A 17917-nucleotide genomic window follows, 5' to 3' on the forward strand; every position below is an offset into this window, starting at 1 on the left:
CTAGTCATATTAGCAACTCATGCTAGTTGTTGCATATTTGTAATGGATATTTTAATCTCTCACAGGAAACGGCTCACAATGGTGTTTTCCCGCTATTTGCATTATGGAACTAACATTAGCTGGAAGCCTAATGAGTGAGGCATCATTGCATTTTTATGTTTTTGACATGTAGTCTCGGCCTACTGGTTGTATGATTTTGGGATCTATCATCCTACAACTTTCCCAAAGTCTGTTTTTAATAGGCTATTTCTTTCTTGCACAGAACGGTAAGCTGACCAATAGAATATGTCAACTTGTCTACTATGGATGATTGTAAATGTGGGCAATTATTCTTACATAGGCGGCGCGTGGGTTTCAAGTTCAGGGAAGCTCATTTAGAACCATGAAAATTCACCTGCATAATAACATATTCCATGCATCCTTGCATTTGCAGACTTATGTAAAATAACCTACTGTTCCTAATGTGATGATTAGATTGGATAATCATAATGTTATATGACTGGGGAATTTTTTTTAATACGACAAAAATGACAGGGTAGGTTACTCTGCTGCCACTGACAAACAGATCAATTAAAACAACGTTATCTGATCCATATAATCGGCCTACGAAAAAGGGAGACACAAATACAATATGAGGTCCATCTAACCTGGAGGAGGAAATTGTCCAAAAACAAACAAAAGTGTCACTGACCCAATGATAAAGACAGTGAATATGCACACTCACTGGGGATATGACCGATGTTCTGCACTGTTGAGAATCTTGATAACTAAAAGACAGATTGGAGTGTTTTCATTGTCTTCTTTTTACAGCAATTGCCATTTGTTTACCAAACTGTTTTTCAGCCATTGTATTTTTAAATATTGCAGTTATGGGTTGCTCTGCTTTTCACTGACACTCGCAACTCAACAATCATCTATTTGGTATTTGCAGCGTGCTCTGCCAAACTATGCAATTTAAGACAATCCACTTTTTTTTTAAAGAAGCTAATGATCAATCCTCTGTGGCCAAATCATGCTTTCTGGTGTAGTAGCCTATTTTGAATGATATATTTGTTTCTCTATAGACAGGAGTTAGCTAGTTAGGCTATGTCATTTTGGCAATTTAATTCATTTTACTTGCAGGAAAGCTTCCCCTATCCTTAGGGACGCGTGGCGCATTGTAAAGATGGGGAGAGGTCTGTCCGTAATAAAGAGATGCTTTGCTTTTTTGACACCACACTCCAAAAAGCAAGTTCTGCAGGCTCTAGTTTAGTCTAATCTTGATTATTATCTAGTCGTGTGGCCCAGTGCTTCAAGGAAAGACCTAGTTAAGCTGCAGCTGGCCCAGAACAGAGCAGCACGTCTTGCTCTTCATTGTAATCAGAGAGATGATATAAATACTATGCATGCCAGTCTCTCTTGGTTAGTAGTTAAGGAGAGACTGACAGCGTCACTTCTTTTTATAAGAAACGTTAATGTGTTGAAAATTCCAAAATGTCTGCATAGGCTACTTACACACAGTTCTGACACACACACTTACCTCACCAGACATGCCACCAGGGGTCTTTTCACAGTCCCCAAATCCAGATAAAAGTCAAGAAAGCGTACAGTATTATATAGAGCCATTATTGCATTGAACTTTTGCATCCATCTCATATTGCTCAAATAATCAGAAAACCTGGTTTTAAAAAACAGACAATTCAACACCTGACTGCACAGCACCTCTCCCCTATGTGACCTAGTTAGTTTGTGTTTATGCGTAGATATGAAACTTAAGAAATGTATGTAGTTCTGTCCTCGAGCTGTTATTTTCTATTCATGTTCTGTATTATCTCATGTTTTGTGTTAACCACCAGGAAGAGTAGCTTCTGCTTTTGCAACAGCTAATGGGGATCCTAATAAAATACCTAAAAATGTAATGGTGGGATTAGGCAGGAAGGTTGTACTCTACCATCTTCAAATTGCTCATCTTAATTCAGTAAAAATGATGCACGCCGTTGCATCCGAGTTGCATGTTCTTTTAAGATGAATTACCATAAACGAAATGTGATTTCTGTCATTCTGAGAACCGTGGGTGGATTCCCTAATCAGGTTACACAACCAATGGATATGGTTCCGGTAAATTTCTTAAATGTCTTGTGTGTGTGTATCAGTCACCAGATCTCAACCCAATTGAACACTTATGGGAGATTCTAGAGCGGCGCCTGAGACAGTGTTTTTCCACCACCATCAACAAAACACTAAATTATGGAATTTCTCGTGGAAGAATTGTGTTGCATTCCTCCAATAGAGTTCCAGAATGTATGGCAAGGCGCATTGAAGCTGTTCAATGCTGATTCAATGTTCACCTTGAATCGGAGACATCCTTGACCTTTTTAGGACTTTTTTCTGTTATACATCCAGGATGGATCACGTTCATTAGCATATCTGCATGCAAGGCAGCTTTACCTTTCACAGTGTAATGGTTGCAAATGCAATAATTCACTTTTGTATTGCCTTTGGTTAAAATAAATTTGATTTAACTGAATTGGATGGGCAACTTTCATTTCGTTTAGACATTGTGATAGGAATTAGAAGGTGTTTAGGTGTCTCCAGTAAGGTTGCCGGGAAGGTGGGCGAGGCCCCTACCTCATATGGTATACATGGCTAGAGAAATAGGCTCTGGAAAGTATGTACTACTGTATGGAAAGATTGTACTTTATGGATATTGTCCACGATGTGTACCGTTAAAGTTCTGTAATTGATTGTTTTGTTGCCATACTCTATTGCTAGCAGTGCACTTATTCAGGCCACAAGGATTATGACTAACACACAAAACATCTCAGGGAGCATAAAGAGCCATCCGGAAGATGTCGTAGATGTGAATCAGAAGATATGGTGCCCTTTTGGTTGACTTCTTTATGGCTAGATGCAGCATTTAATTTGTTTGCCAGGGGTGATCTTTGGCTGGGCCTGCATTGCCTCTGACAGCACTGACATTCAGCCCACACTTAACCAGCCAGCAAGCCAGCCAGCCCCTAGCCTGGTTCCCCTCCCCTCTCCACTCCATCACACTCTCAAGCCTCACACTAAGAAAGCAACACACTATTCTCTAACCTGTCTCCACAGTGGCAATTTTCCTGCAATTATCACGTTACTCATTAATCTAAAAGGCCAATTCAAGAGAATACTGTAGGCTCTCTTCAATTTGCGCTGTACTCCACTCCACTTAATGCTTGATTGGTTATTTTCTGCCATCTTCATAGTATTTCACGTTGCTAATACTGGAACAATCACATCAGTTTTGCAAATACTTTCCAAAGTCACTCACACCATCAGAGCATGTATTTCAATGTCATGTTTACAGGCTGACTACACGCGAGCATTGCAAAATACATTTAGAAATCTATATTATTAAATTATTGCACCCACACTGCTCGCGTACCAACAAGCATCTGCGTTGCCAAGGGCTAAAATAGAAGTCAGTTCTATTTGTGACGCAAATTGCACTGCAAGTCCTGCCTCTCCCATCTCCTCATTGGTTTATAGAAGCAGGCACCCACGTGTCATCTCCTCATTGGTTATACCCACGTGGGTGACTGAAAGACAAACGTGGTAAGTGGCGGTAATGCACCTAATTTATGAAAGTTGCCAATCGCAATATAAAGTCAAGAGAAGAAAAAGCCAAAAAGGAGAGATGACTAGGAAAGATTTGGTTGACCATTCTATGTGTGGATTAATTGTCGGAGCAGATAACCTTTCAGGTAAATTTTAGGTAAAATAACAACTCAATGTTTATATCCCAGGACAAATTAGCTTGCAACAGCAAGCTAGCTAAATAGGACAAATTAGCTAGCAAGTGGATGCTAGCTAGCTAAATTGCCATAAATGTTTAATGCTTTTCGACCTGTCCCCAAATTAATGTAATTGGTTCAGAGTTTGTTTTAATATTTTAACCTGCATGTCGTGATCGCGTTTGGTGTAGGGGACAAAATAAATGTATGCACGATGGCGCACGATGGCGCGCACGCGTGCAGCCGGTTTGGGTTCCATGTTAGGTTGAAGTGGAGTAATAACATGTCCTCATAGCCTTTATTTTCGGTGACCCTCTCTCTCATCAGAGTGCGAGACAGTAAATGGCAAATATTAGAACATCAGCGACCTTCTGACACCAGTCTTTCTTTAGTCCATACGGTTGTTGTCCTGCCCCTCCATATTGACCGTATCATAGTCACTCAATTCCAGGGAGGGAAAGCAATATCTGAGTCGTCCTGACCCTACAGCAATCCCCAGGGTTTAGGATGGATGAAAGAAATTAATGTCAAGAATGTTCATCTTAGAATGGTGGGAATGTGTTGCAAGAAAGAGGAAGGAAAGAGAGAGGGAGAGCACAGACAACACTGCACCAATTTCACACACTTTGTCCATTGCATGAGAGAAAAAGGAAAGGAAAGGGGGATACCCAGTCAGCATTCAACTGAGTGCCTTCAACTGAAATGTGTCTTCCGCATTGAACCCAACCCCTCTGAATCAGAGAGGTGCGGGGGGCTGCCTTAATCGACATCCACGTCTTCGGCGCCCAGGGACAGTGGAGAGCTAGAGAAAGAAAGAAAAAAATAGATAACAAAGGTATATTTCACTCAACATGTACTGCACTGACACAAATGACCAATGATTGGTTGAAAGAAAATTATATTAGGAAGATAGTGGGAGCTGTACTGTTAGATTTCAGTGCAGCCTTTGATATTATTGAACATAACCTGTTGTTGAAAAAAACTGGCATTTCAACCTCTGCCATATCCTGGATTCAGAGCTATCTATCTAATAGTACTCAACAAGTTTTCTTTAATGAAGCTTTTCTAGTGTCAAACATGTAAAGTGTGGTGTACCGCAGGGTAGCTCTCTAGGCTCTCTACTCTTTTCTATTTTTACCAATGACCTGCCACAAAGCATATGTGTCCATGTTTGCGGATGATTCAACCATATACACATCAGCAACCACAGCTAATGAAGTAACTGAAACCCTTAACAAAGAGTTGTCTGTTTTGGAATGGGTGGCCAGTAATAAACTGGTCCTGAACATCTTTAAAACTAAAGGCATTGTATTCGGTACAAATCATTCCTTAAGTTCTAGACCTCAGCTGAATCTGGTAATGAATGGTGTGGCTGTTGAACAAGTTGAGGAGACTAAATGACTTGGCGTTACCTTAGATTGTAAACTGTCATGGTCAAAACATATAGATTCAATGGTTGTGAAGTTTGGGAGAGGTCTGTCCGTAATAAAGAGATGCTCTGCTTTTTTGACACCACACTCCAAAAAGCAAGTTCTGCAGGCTCTAGTTTAGTCTAATCTTGATTATCTTCCAGTCGTGTGGTCCAGTTCTACAAGGAAAGACCTAGTTAAGCTGCAGCTGGCCCAGAACAGAGCAGCACGTCTTGCTCTTCATTGTAATCAGAGGGATGATATAAATACTATGCATGCCAGTCTCTCTTGGATAAGAGTTGAGGAGAGACTGACTGCATCACTTCTTTTTATAAGAAACATTATGTCTGGTTTCATGTTTTGTGTGAACCCCAGGAAGAGTAGCTGCTGCTTTTGCAGCAGCTAATAGGATCCTAATAAAATACTGGGAAAAAAACTGAAAATTTAATGGTTGGATTAGGCAGGAAGGCTGTTCTCTCCTGTTAGTAAAGTTTACCTACCCAGACAGATGCCACTTGTCTGGGTTGTAAAGCAATCCCCTACTGCAGTACCGTGTGTTAAACTTAATTCAGCTTTATCCCGAAACATGAAGTAAGAGAGTTTCACATCGATTTCAATGGGCAGGAGAAAAATTCTAATTTGCTCATCACCTTGCCTCATTGGAAAAGGCATGCTGTTTCTAACAACCCTTGCTCTTTATCGTTGTCAATTTTCCTTCCCATAATTCTATGCTGTGTCTGCAGAAAAACATCAGAGATATAGAAAGCCCCCCTTGCAGGGCTGCTGTCTGGGTGAGGGTCACACTGCAGAGTGCTGTAAAGTGTCTCACGCAATCGATCGCTTCTCCCCGTTGGAAGATTAAGGTAGGAACACAGGAAGATAATGCTGATAATGCTGATGGTGGTCAATCCAAATGTGCTATTACATTGCGTCATTGCATATTTCATACCTCTGCTTTGTGCCTCTGGCTTCTACGTGAATTAATCAATATAAAAAGGAAGCAGCTTTGGGTGCTTTAGGTTCATTCTTAGCCTTTTTTCAGAGATTCTAAGAATAAGTACTATATATTTTTTCTCTAATGGAAATAGTTTTGCGTTTGCAGTTAGATATCAAAGAAAGAATACTCTCTGTGAACCTGTGTGTTGAGTGACTTCAGAGTGACAGAGTAAAAATCTTATCTGAAATCACTTCCATTTTTATTATTCATGTTTGATTAGATGTGTTACTTTAATGGACCTGAATTTGACCTTGGCAGCATCCAATAGAACTAATCAGAGCTATAAAAAAAGAGAACCGTAACAGACAGGCTTTTATTTAATCTCTCTTTCTCTCTCTGTCTGTCTGTCTCATTCTTTCTCTATAAGTTTCTCTGTCTCTGGCTGTTATTGCCACTTGGGGAATGAACATGTTCCTTTTATTGTCTTGCCTGCCAGACCAGTTCTGCTCTCATTTAAATGATGCTCCTGCAGGAGTCTCTTTCTCTAACGGAGTGAGAGATTGAGCTGAGAAAGGTCAATGCTTTGGATAGATTATCCAAGGTAATTGTATTCAAATTTTCCATATTCAAAGGTATGAGACGTTATCTATTGGGCCTTCTAACATTGAACACAATCTAATATATTTCAGACAATGGGAGATACTATAAATAGAGCTATTAAGTCATTCACTTATCCAGATTCTCTCCAAACTGACCACTTCATAGCTGGGATGACTGCAGAGGCTGCGGAGAAGAGTCACATTGGTCGAAAAGTTGCTGCATTGGAACTATGTCAAAATGTGTCCATACACTACTTTCTTTTCATGACTGCATACTGTAGGATCACTATTAGAGGAAAGAATGAACGTCCCATTATTGCAGACTCTTAAAACAACTAAACTCAGCAAAAAAATAAACGTCCTCTCACTGTCAACTGCGTTTATTTTCAGAAAATTTAACATGTGTAAATATTTGTATGAACATAACAAGATTCAACAACTGAGACATCAATTGAACAAGTTGAACAGAAATGGAATAATGTGTCCCTGAACAAAGGGGGGTCAAAATCAAAAGTAACAGTCAGTATCTGGTGTGGCCACCAGCTGCATTAAGTACTGCAGTGCATCTCCTCCTCATGGACTGCACCATATTTGTCAGTTCTTGCTGTGAGATGTTACCCCACTCTTCCACCAAGGCACCTGCAAGTTCCCGGACATTTCTGGGGGGAATGGCCCCTGCCCTCACCCTCCGATCCAACAGGTCCTAGACGTGCTCAATGGGATTGAGATCCGGGCTCTTCGCTGGCCATGGCAGAACACTGACATTCCTGTCTTACAGGAAATCATGCACAGAACGAGCAGTATGGCTTGTGGCATTGTCATGCTGGAGGTTTATGTCAGGATGAGTCTGCGGGAAGGTATCACATGAGGGAGGAGGATGTCTTCCCTGTAGCGCATAGCATTGAGATTGCCTGCAATGACAACAAGCTCAGTTCGATGATGCTGTGACACACTGCCCCAGACCATGATGGACCCTCCACCTCCAAATCGATCCCGCTCCAGAGTACAGGCCTCGGTGTAACTCTCATTCCTTCGACGATAAACGCGAATCCGACCATCACCCCTGGTGAGACAAAACCGTGACTCATCAGTGAAGAGCACTTTTTGCTAGTCCCGTCTGGTCCAGCTATGGTGGGTTTGTGCCCATAGGCGACGTTATTACTGGTGATGTCTGGTGAGGACCCGCCTTACAACAGGCCTACAAGTCCTCAGTCCAGCCTCTCTCAGCCTATTGCGGACAGTCTGAGCACTGATGGAGGGATTATGCGTTCTTGATGTAACTCGGGCAGTTGTTGTTGCCATCCTGTACCTGTCCCGCATGTGTGATGTTCGGATGTACCAATCATCTGCATGTGTTGTTACACGTGGTCTGCCACTGCGAGGACGTTCAGCTGTCTGCCCTGTCTCCCTGTAGCGCTGTCTTAGGCGTCTCACAGTACGGACATTGCAATTTATTGCCCTGGCCACATCTGCAGTCCTCATGCCTCCTTGCAGCATGCCTAAGGCACGTTCACGCAGATGAGCAGGGACCCTGGGCATCTTTCTTTTGGTGTTTTTCAGAGTCAGAAGAATGGCCTCTTTAGTTTCAAACTGTGACCTTAATTGCCTGCTGTCTGTAAGCTGTTAGTGTCTTAACGACCGTTCCACAGGTGCATGTTCATTAATTGTTTGTGGTTCATTGAACAAGCATGAGAAACAGTGTTTAAACCCTTTACAATGAAGATCTGGTAAATTATTTGGATTTTTACGAATTATCTTTGAAAGACAGAGAGGGTCCTGAAAAAGTTGTGTTACCATCTGGTCTTTAGACTCTATGGTCCTGTCTTTCAGAAAGTATACAAACTACCCAACAAACATAAAAATAACATGCCAATTAAGCATGCCATAAAATCTTGATTCTCAGCAGTAAACTTAGTTAGGTTTTCTTCAGTTTCACTCAGTGTGGTTAGAGAGAGAGAAAAGCAGCACTGAAATTAGATCCGTAAGTGTGATGCGGAGCTCATAAAGTGCTTTAATTTGTGTTTTCGGATGCTCTGCTCATAATCGCTCGCTCCTCTTTCCTAATTGGAAATGCTTCACTTGTTGCTGTGGCACACTGGCAGCCTCGCTGAGTGAGCACAATTGCATTAGTGTTTCTCTTCTCCTGCTCTGCCTCCATTAGCATCCGGATCCCCTGTTCAGACTGCTCAAAAGAACCCTGGTGCTGACTGACACAGTTGCATGCTGTAAATGAGATCTGTTTTTAAAGTTAAGTCCCCTAGCAGCTCCTCACATCACGCTCTGCAGCCCATCAAAGGGGTGTTTGTTAATACAGGATTATCAAAGGCTTGTTACGGTAGTCAAGTGAAACAATCGGCTCAACAGTGATAGCATCAGCTGGCGTTGGCTGTTTATCAGTCCCTTTACTCTGGAAAGACTTTCTCGCCACCAGTGCAATGTTTCATTATTGAGGGATTCTGTTTGATGTGGTGTGTAATAATGTACACTAATGGCTAATAGTGTGTGACATTACATGATACCAGGTCATTCTCTCGCTCTCCCTCAGGGCAGGATTGGCCATGCCATTTGGCTGTTTGACGCTCGGGGAAAAGAAGGATTACAACAATCCCTCAGAGGTGACAGATAAATATGACCTGGGACAGATTGTTAAATCGTAAGTATGTTCTTAGTAGTCCACCTGTCTGAACAAACAGGAAATATAGTTAACCCAATATCAGCCCTCTAGTCTGTGTTTTTCTTTGTCCAATATGGAACCAGATCATTAGAAAATTAGCTCACTTTAAAAAAAAGACTTAAATACAGACAAATGCTTTATTCAAGTCCACCTAGGGATGCTGTTACCATGGCCAATAATTATGAACTTGTAATCAAGGGCTTTACTAAATTAATTTAGAAATCCATTAACTGTACTGTTGATCTTTATAAATGTGTGGGTTTGTGCATTTCCTTTTCAGAGAGGAGTTCTGTGAGATCTTCAGGGCCAAGGACAAAAATACACTGAAAATGTTTACTTGTAAAAAGTTCCTGAAAAAGGATGGAAGGAAAGTTCGGAAGGCTGCAAAAAACGAGATCCTTATTTTAAAGATGTGAGTTTTTGTTATGAACTTTAAACTCTGCTTTCTGTCATTTTGCATCTGTGTTCACAAAACTATTCCCTGTAAATGCTTTTTGTTTCATACGAGATGGTGTATTATTCTAGTGGCCTATGTGAATTTGCAGACATCCATTAGAGCGAATAACAAAGAAAACAAAATTTGTAAGTCGCTCTGGATAAGAGCGTCTGCTAAATGACTTAAATGTTAAATGTAATGTCTGCAGCATTTTTGATGAAAAAGTAAAGCAAACTACATTCCACTGAATGATCACACTGGGTAGCAATATTTACTCCAACTTTGTTAATCCTCAAATATTCTTCTCACATTAGGCTTCTTATTCATCATCAGGTTGTGGCAGACTCCCTTTCATTGCCTCCCTCTCCAGTAAACATTAGCATAACCTGAGCCTTATCAAACAATTTGTTGCAGGCAGTAGGGAACTCAAAGAATACAGATGAAAAAGCCAATGCACTTAATAGAAGATGAAAGTGTCATTTCTTGAAGGGTTATCTAATACGTGGAGTCTTTTCTCCCGATACACAAAAGCATGACCTTCATAGGGCTCGCTATTTCAATTGGTTTCTTCAAGCTCTGGAACTGAAGGATTTGATCAATCTTCTTGTGGTTGGTGGCCATTACTTTCAGTGACTGGAGAAAATACCATTCCATCAGTCCAATCCCCTGAAGCACCATTGAAAGCCAGCAGCACACAGACTACATACGGCCAATTGTTTCCATGTTGTCTAACTCTTGAGCGTTAAGAGCGTTAAACTCTTCATTGCTCTTAGCCTCGCTGACAAAACTCACCATGAAGTTTCTTAGCCGGTGCAGTCGTTATCGTGGTCACGGTCAAACATGCCATACTGTTCTGCCGCGTGGTCGTGATTGCACATAAATGTCCTAATCAATTCAGATGTTTAAGCATGCAGATCTCAGTCCTTTTTGAATTAAATTGATTATGTTTATTGCTGCATTTTTTTTCCTGCACATGGTTGCTGTTCCTCTTGGCATGGTTGACTGTTATTGTGTTTTATTCATGAGCATTATTATACCATAATACCGTACTGTGTATCTCAATGAAGGCACTCCCATTTCTCTCCATCTGTACACTCCTTCTAACTCTCCTCTCTCCCCCTGTGGCCTGCTCTCTCCAGGGTGAAGCACCCCAATATTCTTCAGCTGGTGGATTTCTATAAGACCAGAAAAGAGTACTTCCTCTTTCTTGAACTGTGAGTTGAGTCATCTGATTGGTTGAGATTGCGCCCCTGTTTTTGTGGCAGCAGGGGTATATGTGTTGATTATGCACTTATAGGGAATGAGCTGTGGTAGCCTAAGGCCCTGTAAATATGAGCACAGCTCTGAACTACCCTTCTGCAGCCTTCATTTGGTATTCAGATATGATTCATTTCTGCATGCTCCATTTTTTTCATTAGTCTGTGTTCTTGGGGATTTGACACATTACCATAGAAACATTAAATGTGACATGCTCTATCATAATCAGTTGTGCTAGTGCATTAGCATAAAACTTGCACATTTCGTAAATATTGGCATGGCCTGTTGTTGGATTAAAACAGAATTCAATAGAACAACATGTTTTCGAGCCAACCCAATGAATTTGAATGTCGAAATCATAGTTTCAGTACACTTTGAAAGCCTCAGAGGAGATGAAGATCCACCTTTGAAAATGAGTCAATGGCTAGCTAACAGACAACTGACAAGCTAGCTGACTAGCTGTTTAGCTGGCAAATACAACCACAAACTCATTTTTAAACATATTATCTAGCTAGTAATACACTATCTTGTCAAACTGTTAAATGAGTAGCAAACCAGCTACAAGTGATGCCAAATAATATGTTTTATACAGTGGGACTTGCATTGTGATGTGCAGATTGCAATTGGAAAACCAACAACAAACTTTGGATGTGATTTTCTCTAAACAGCTGATCTCTGTTGTAGTTATGCTGTGCTCAATTTGAACAGTTGGTACACAAGTTCTACATGGTTACATCTCCTCTTTCCAGCAGTGTATAAAACTCTAAATCTGTTTTGGGGTCTATATGACTGATTCACAAAATATACGGTACTCATATCCTCCATGATTGCATTGATTTGTGGGTCTTTTATTCTGATGATGAGGTAAACCATCAGACATCATCACATTAAGCATGTTTGGTGACTCTGTAATGTTGTCAAATGTTGATGTCTTCGCCCTTGGCAAGGTGTCATTTCTATGGTAATTGCATAGTAATGCAAACATATTTTTCCCCAATGTGTCTCCGTGTCACAGACATCACATAAAGTTGTATTATTAAAAAGGATCTGTGAATTATTTGAACCAGAGACAGTCAGGCTGAAAGCATCTACTGTAGGTCAGCACCATGCTTCTGCTTCATGCCACTCACTTTCTCCCCACAGTGCTACTGGCAGAGAGGTATTTGATTGGATCCTGGACCAGGGCTACTATTCAGAGCGCGACACCAGTAATGTGGTCCGTCAGGTGTTGGAGGCCGTGGCCTATCTTCACTCCCTGCACATTGTCCACAGGAACCTCAAGGTACTAAGCCCACTGCTTATTTTAAACGCCACTGGTTCTTTTAAATACATTTTTGACTTGTTTAATTGGGTCGTATATATATATATATATATATATATATATATATATATATATAAAATTCCTGGACTGGGTAGGTGTGGCACAGATTATTATTGTTATTATTTTTTTTTACTATTTTCTAAATTGTAACACAATAGTTAAGACATCAAAACTATGAAATGACACATATGGAATTATGTAGTAACCATGAAAGTGTTAAACAAATCAAAATATATTTTATATTTGAAAATCTTCAAAGTAGTCACCCTTTGCCTTGATGACAGCTTTTACATTCTTGGCATTCTCTGGAATGTATTTAAATTATTAACAGGTGTGCCTTGTTAAAATATAATTTGTGGAATTTCTTTCCTTCTTATGCTTTTGAGCCAATCAGTTGTATTGTGACAAGGTAGGGGTGGTATACAGAAGATAGCCCTATTTGGTAAAATACCAAGTTCATATTATGGCAAGAACAGCTCAAATAAGCAATAAGCAGTCAGTCAATCCAGGAAAATTTCAAGAACTTTGAACGTTTTTTCAATTGCAGCCACAAAAACCATCAAGCACTATGATGAAACTGGCTCTCATGAGGACTGCCACAGGAAAGGAAGACACAGAGTTACCTCTGCTGCAGAGGATAAGTTCATTAGAGTTACCAGCCTCAGAAATCGGCAATTAACTGCACCTCAGATTGCAGCCCAAATAAATGCAACCAAGCTCGGTGTCAGGACAGGCAGAGGTTTGTAAACAGGTCAGAGTCAGACAGGTATAGAAGGGCAGGCAGGCTCAGTGTCAGGGCAGGCAGAATGGTCAGAACTGGGGAAACTAGGAAACAGAACTTGAGAAAGCAACGAGATGGGAAAACACTGTGGTAAGACCTGACAAGACAAGACGAACTGACAATAGACAAACAGAGAACACAGGTATACAATGCCTTGCAAATGTATTCATCCCCCTTGTCGTTTTTTCCAATTTTGTTGCATTACAGCCTGTAATTTAAATGTATTTGTATTTCTTGTAATGGACATACACAAAATAGTCTAAATTGGTGAAGTGAAATTTAAAAAATAACTTAAATTCTTAAAAATACAAAATGGAAAAGTGGTGCGTGTATATGTATTCAACCCCTTTGCTACGAAGCCCCTAAATAAGATCTGGTGCAACCAATTACCTTCAGAAGTCACAATTAGTTAAAATCAAGTCCACCTGTGTGCAATTTAAGTCTCACATGATCTCAGTACATCTATACCTGTTCTGAAAGGCCCCAGAGTCTGCAACACCACTAATCAAGGGGCACCATGAAGACCAAGGAGCTCTCCAAACATTCCAGGGACAAAGTTGTGGAGAAATACAGATCAGGGTTGGTTATAAAAAAATATCAAAAACTTTGAACATCCCATGGAGCACCATTAAATTCATTATTAAAAATGTTAAGAATATGGCACCACAACAAACCTTCCAAGAGAGGGCCACCCACCAAAACCCATGGACCAGGCAAGGAGGGCATTAGAGAGGCAACAAAGAGACCAAAAATAGCCCTGAAGGAGCTGCAAAGCTCCACAGTGGAGATTGGAGTATCTGTCCATAGGACCACCTTAAGCTGTACACTCCACAGAGCTGGGCTTTACAGAAGAGTGGCCAGAAAAATCCATTGCTTAAAGAAAGGCATGTGGGAGACTCCCCAAACATATGGAAGAAGGTACTCTGGTCAGATGAGACTAAAATGTAACTTTTTGGCCATCAAGGAAAACGCTATGTCTGGCGCAAACCCAACCCCTCTCATCACCCTGAGAACACCATGTTTTTCATCAGAAGGGACTGGGAAACTGGTAAGAATTTGAAGGAATGATGGATGGCGCTAAATACAGGGAAATTCTTGAGGGAAACCTGTTTCAGTCTTCCAGAGATTTGAGACTGGGACGGAGGTTCACCTTCCAGCAGGACAATGACCCTAAGCATACTGCTAAATCAACACTCTAGTGGTTTAAGGAGAATTCCAGGTTGTAAGGCAACAAAATAGGAAAAATACCAAGGGGGTGAATATTTTTGCAAGCCACTGTAAATACACTGTGGATAATCAGGAAGATGGGCTACACCTGGAGGGGGGTGGAGACAAACACAAAGACAGGTGAAACGGATCAGGATTAGACAGAATCAGACCTTCATAGTGGAATTGCTGCAAAGAAACCCCTACTAAAGGACAACAATAATAAGAAGAAACTTGCTTGGGGTAAAAAACATGAGCAATGGACATTAGACAGGTGGAAATATGTCCTTTGGTTTGATGTGTCCAACTATGAGATTTTTGGTTCCAACCGCTGTGTCTTTGTGAGACGCAGAGTAGGTGAACAGATGATCTCCGCATGTGTGGTTCCCACCGTGAAGTATGGAAGAGGAGGAGGTGTGATGGTGTGGGTGTACTTTGCTGGTGACACTGTCAGTGATTTATTTAGAATTCAAGGCAGACTTAACCTGCATTCTGCAGCGAAATACCATCCCATCTGGTTTACACTTCGTGCGACTATCATTTATTTTTCAACAGGACAATGACTCAACACACCTCCAGACTGTGTAAGTGGTATTTGACCAAAAATGAGAATGTCAAATATAAAATATATTTTGATTTGTTTTACACATTTTTGGTTACTACATTTTTCCATATGTGTTATTTCATAGTTTTGATGTCTTCACTATTGTTATACAATGTGGAAACTAGTAAAAATAAAGAAAAACCCTTGAATGAGCAGGTGTGTCCAAACTTTTGACTTGGACTGTGTTTTTAGGCAAACTTTTCTGAAAAGGCACATTTATAATGCAAATGTATTATGCAAATGTCCTTGATCAGATTGACACCACACTGGTCTTGCTTTGTTTGAACAAAAAAAATTGGACTGTCCTTTTTAGACACTTGTGTGATGCTAAAGTAAGAGTTTGACTGCTTCAATATTTAACAATTATGAAGTCTGCTCTAAGTCTGTGTAAGTTTTGAATGAGATTACTGAATGAGATTACTCAAAACTTGGGCAAACGTCGGCTATCGCCCTGTTCCTTTTCTCAGCTGGAGAATTTGGTGTACTTCAACCGCCTGAAGCACTCTAAAATAGTGATCAGTGACTTCCACCTGGCAAAGCTGGAGACCGGGCTCATCAAAGACCCCTGTGGAACCCCAGAGTACCTTGGTAAGGACTGGGGAAGGAGCGGGGGAGGGATTAGTACCCGGTTAAGGGTGAGCACGGGCTGCCTGGGAGAGGGAGCAGTGGGTATCTTCGAGAGTTGGTTTTGGGAAGCAGTTTATGGGAGCGCGAGAAAGCATATGTGAGAAGAACATCAACAAAAAATTCAATAGAGAGCTTTCTGTATATTGTATTGTTTTGTTACTGATATAAAGAGATAATCTTTAACTGTGTTTGTGTCCCTGCAGCACCAGAAGTGGTTGGGAGACAGAGATACGGCAGGCCAGTGGACTGCTGGGCCTTGGGTGTCATCATGTACATACTGTGAGTGGTTTGATTATCAGCATAGGAAGCCATGGGCCCATATACAGCGGTTGCTCAATTAAAAGTTTTGAGATTACGCTGCAGGATTTAGAGGTAATTTGTGGTTTAGTACGGTACCCTGCGTCACTGCTTCATTGCTCCAGACCAGCACAAGGGGGAGTTAGAGCACTGATTATGCTTTTGGGTCCCAAGGCGCTAAACTGACAATGAATGGGTGACATAAACCAAATAGAAACTGATAATTGTGCACGACTTCAAAATTGAATTTCAATTAACTGAATGATGAAGATGAAGAAGATGATTGATTTAGAACAATAGTGTAAGAATTGCTATTCCTCTGTGCTGCACATGCACACCCTGAAAAATACAATACTTTTTTTGCAACAGTATAAAACTTGTTACACTAAGGTTTTTATTCTAAGAGAAATGAAAATGTTCATTTATATCCCATGATATTCTTAAGATATATGTGTTGACTGAATATAAGCAAGTGATGTCTGCTAAATAATCAATTTGATGGCGGAGTCATATAGCCTCAGCACCTACATACATGTTATGCTCTTAGTACTGTAGCCTACTGTCACGTTGTACATCACCATATTTTCGGTCCTTCCTAAGGGAAACCCTGAGGGGTTTTCTTGGAATAGAAACACCATAATATTAATCAAATGAATTAAGTTTCATTTATTAAAATCAATCCCATATACTATGTTCTTACAAAAAAAGGTTTAAAGGTTTAAAATTCTCTAGTACAGCCAATATTGGCTATCAAATGCTTCTGAAAGATGCCCTCTGGTAGTCAAACTAGCACTAACTAGTATTAATGGTAACAATGGCTGACAATTAAATAATGTGCCATAGAATTCTGCAGTAGCCCGCAAGGTGTGCTGCAGTATGACGCAACTTTTAAAGGAAGAACCACTGTATACTACTGCAAGAGGGGTGGGTTGTTAGTCTACTCATAGGATGGGAGATTTGGAATTATACAGATGGACAACATGAATGGTGCCTGTACTTTACTGAAAGAGACAATCTTCACTCTACTCCACATGGTATGCTCAAAAGCAGTACGGATATCTTATTTATTCATAGGGTATTACCTACTGCAATACATCAAATCTTTACATGACATTTGTGCACATGGTATTACAATACAAGCTGATAAAGAGCTCCTTTTGTTTTGTGGCCCTCAGGCTTTCAGGCAACCCTCCTTTCTATGAGGAAACTGATGATGATGATTATGAAAACCACGACAAGAACCTGTTCAGGAAGATCTTGGCGGGGGACTATGAGTTTGATTCTCCGTACTGGGACGACATCTCAGAGTCAGGTACTTTTAAGATAAAGTAGAGACACAGGAGACTATAAACAACAGCTTACTGGGTAAATAGAAATTCAAAAGGGAGGATTTTATCTGTTCACTTTTTCACGTTCAAAAGCATATCCTGTTTGTTTTCTGATTCCATCAGGAGTATTACAGTTGAAGTCAGAAGTTTACATGCACCTTAGCCAAATACATTGAAATTCCTGACATTTAATCCTAGTAAAAATTCCCTGTCTTAGGTCAGTTAGGATCACCACTTTACTTAAAGAATGTGAAATGTCAAAATAATAGTTGAGAATTATTTATTTCAGCTTTTATTTCTTTCATCACATTCCCAGTGGGTCAGAAGTTTACCTACACTCAATTAGTATTTGGTAGCATTGCTTTTAAATTGTTTAACTTGGGTCAAACATTTTGGGTAGCCTTCCAGAAGCTTCCCACAATAAGTTGGGTGAATCTTGGCCCATTCCTCCTGACAGAGCTGGTGTAACTGAGTCAGGTAACTGAGTCAAGCACCCCCACAACATGATGCTGCCACCTCCGTGCTTCACGGTTGGGATTGTGTTCTTCAGCTTGCAAGCCTCCCCCTTTTTCCTCCAAACATAACGATGGTCATTATGGCCAAACAGTTCTATTTTTGTTTTATCAGACCAGAGGACATTTCTCCAAAAAGTATGATCTTTGTCCCCATGTGCAGTTGCAAACCGTAGT

At 40.6% G+C, this 17917-nt stretch overlaps 1 protein-coding gene across 1 annotated transcript in view; it reads left to right on the forward strand.

The window, feature by feature from the left end:
* Window positions 1-17917, forward strand: part of LOC124020638 (caM kinase-like vesicle-associated protein) — a 99168-nt gene that overhangs the window by 76968 nt on the left and 4283 nt on the right. The window contains exons 2-8 of the mRNA XM_046335882.1: window positions 9243-9350; window positions 9652-9783; window positions 10947-11021; window positions 12208-12346; window positions 15444-15564; window positions 15807-15882; window positions 17076-17212. Coding sequence (XP_046191838.1) covers window positions 9256-9350; window positions 9652-9783; window positions 10947-11021; window positions 12208-12346; window positions 15444-15564; window positions 15807-15882; window positions 17076-17212 — 775 coding nt within the window. The 5' untranslated portion in view covers window positions 9243-9255. The remainder of the gene's footprint in view (window positions 1-9242; window positions 9351-9651; window positions 9784-10946; window positions 11022-12207; window positions 12347-15443; window positions 15565-15806; window positions 15883-17075; window positions 17213-17917) is intronic.

The sequence above is a fragment of the Oncorhynchus gorbuscha genome, linkage group LG03, assembly GCF_021184085.1.
Source record: "Oncorhynchus gorbuscha isolate QuinsamMale2020 ecotype Even-year linkage group LG03, OgorEven_v1.0, whole genome shotgun sequence".
In the NCBI taxonomy this organism is placed as follows: Eukaryota; Metazoa; Chordata; class Actinopteri; order Salmoniformes; family Salmonidae; genus Oncorhynchus; species Oncorhynchus gorbuscha.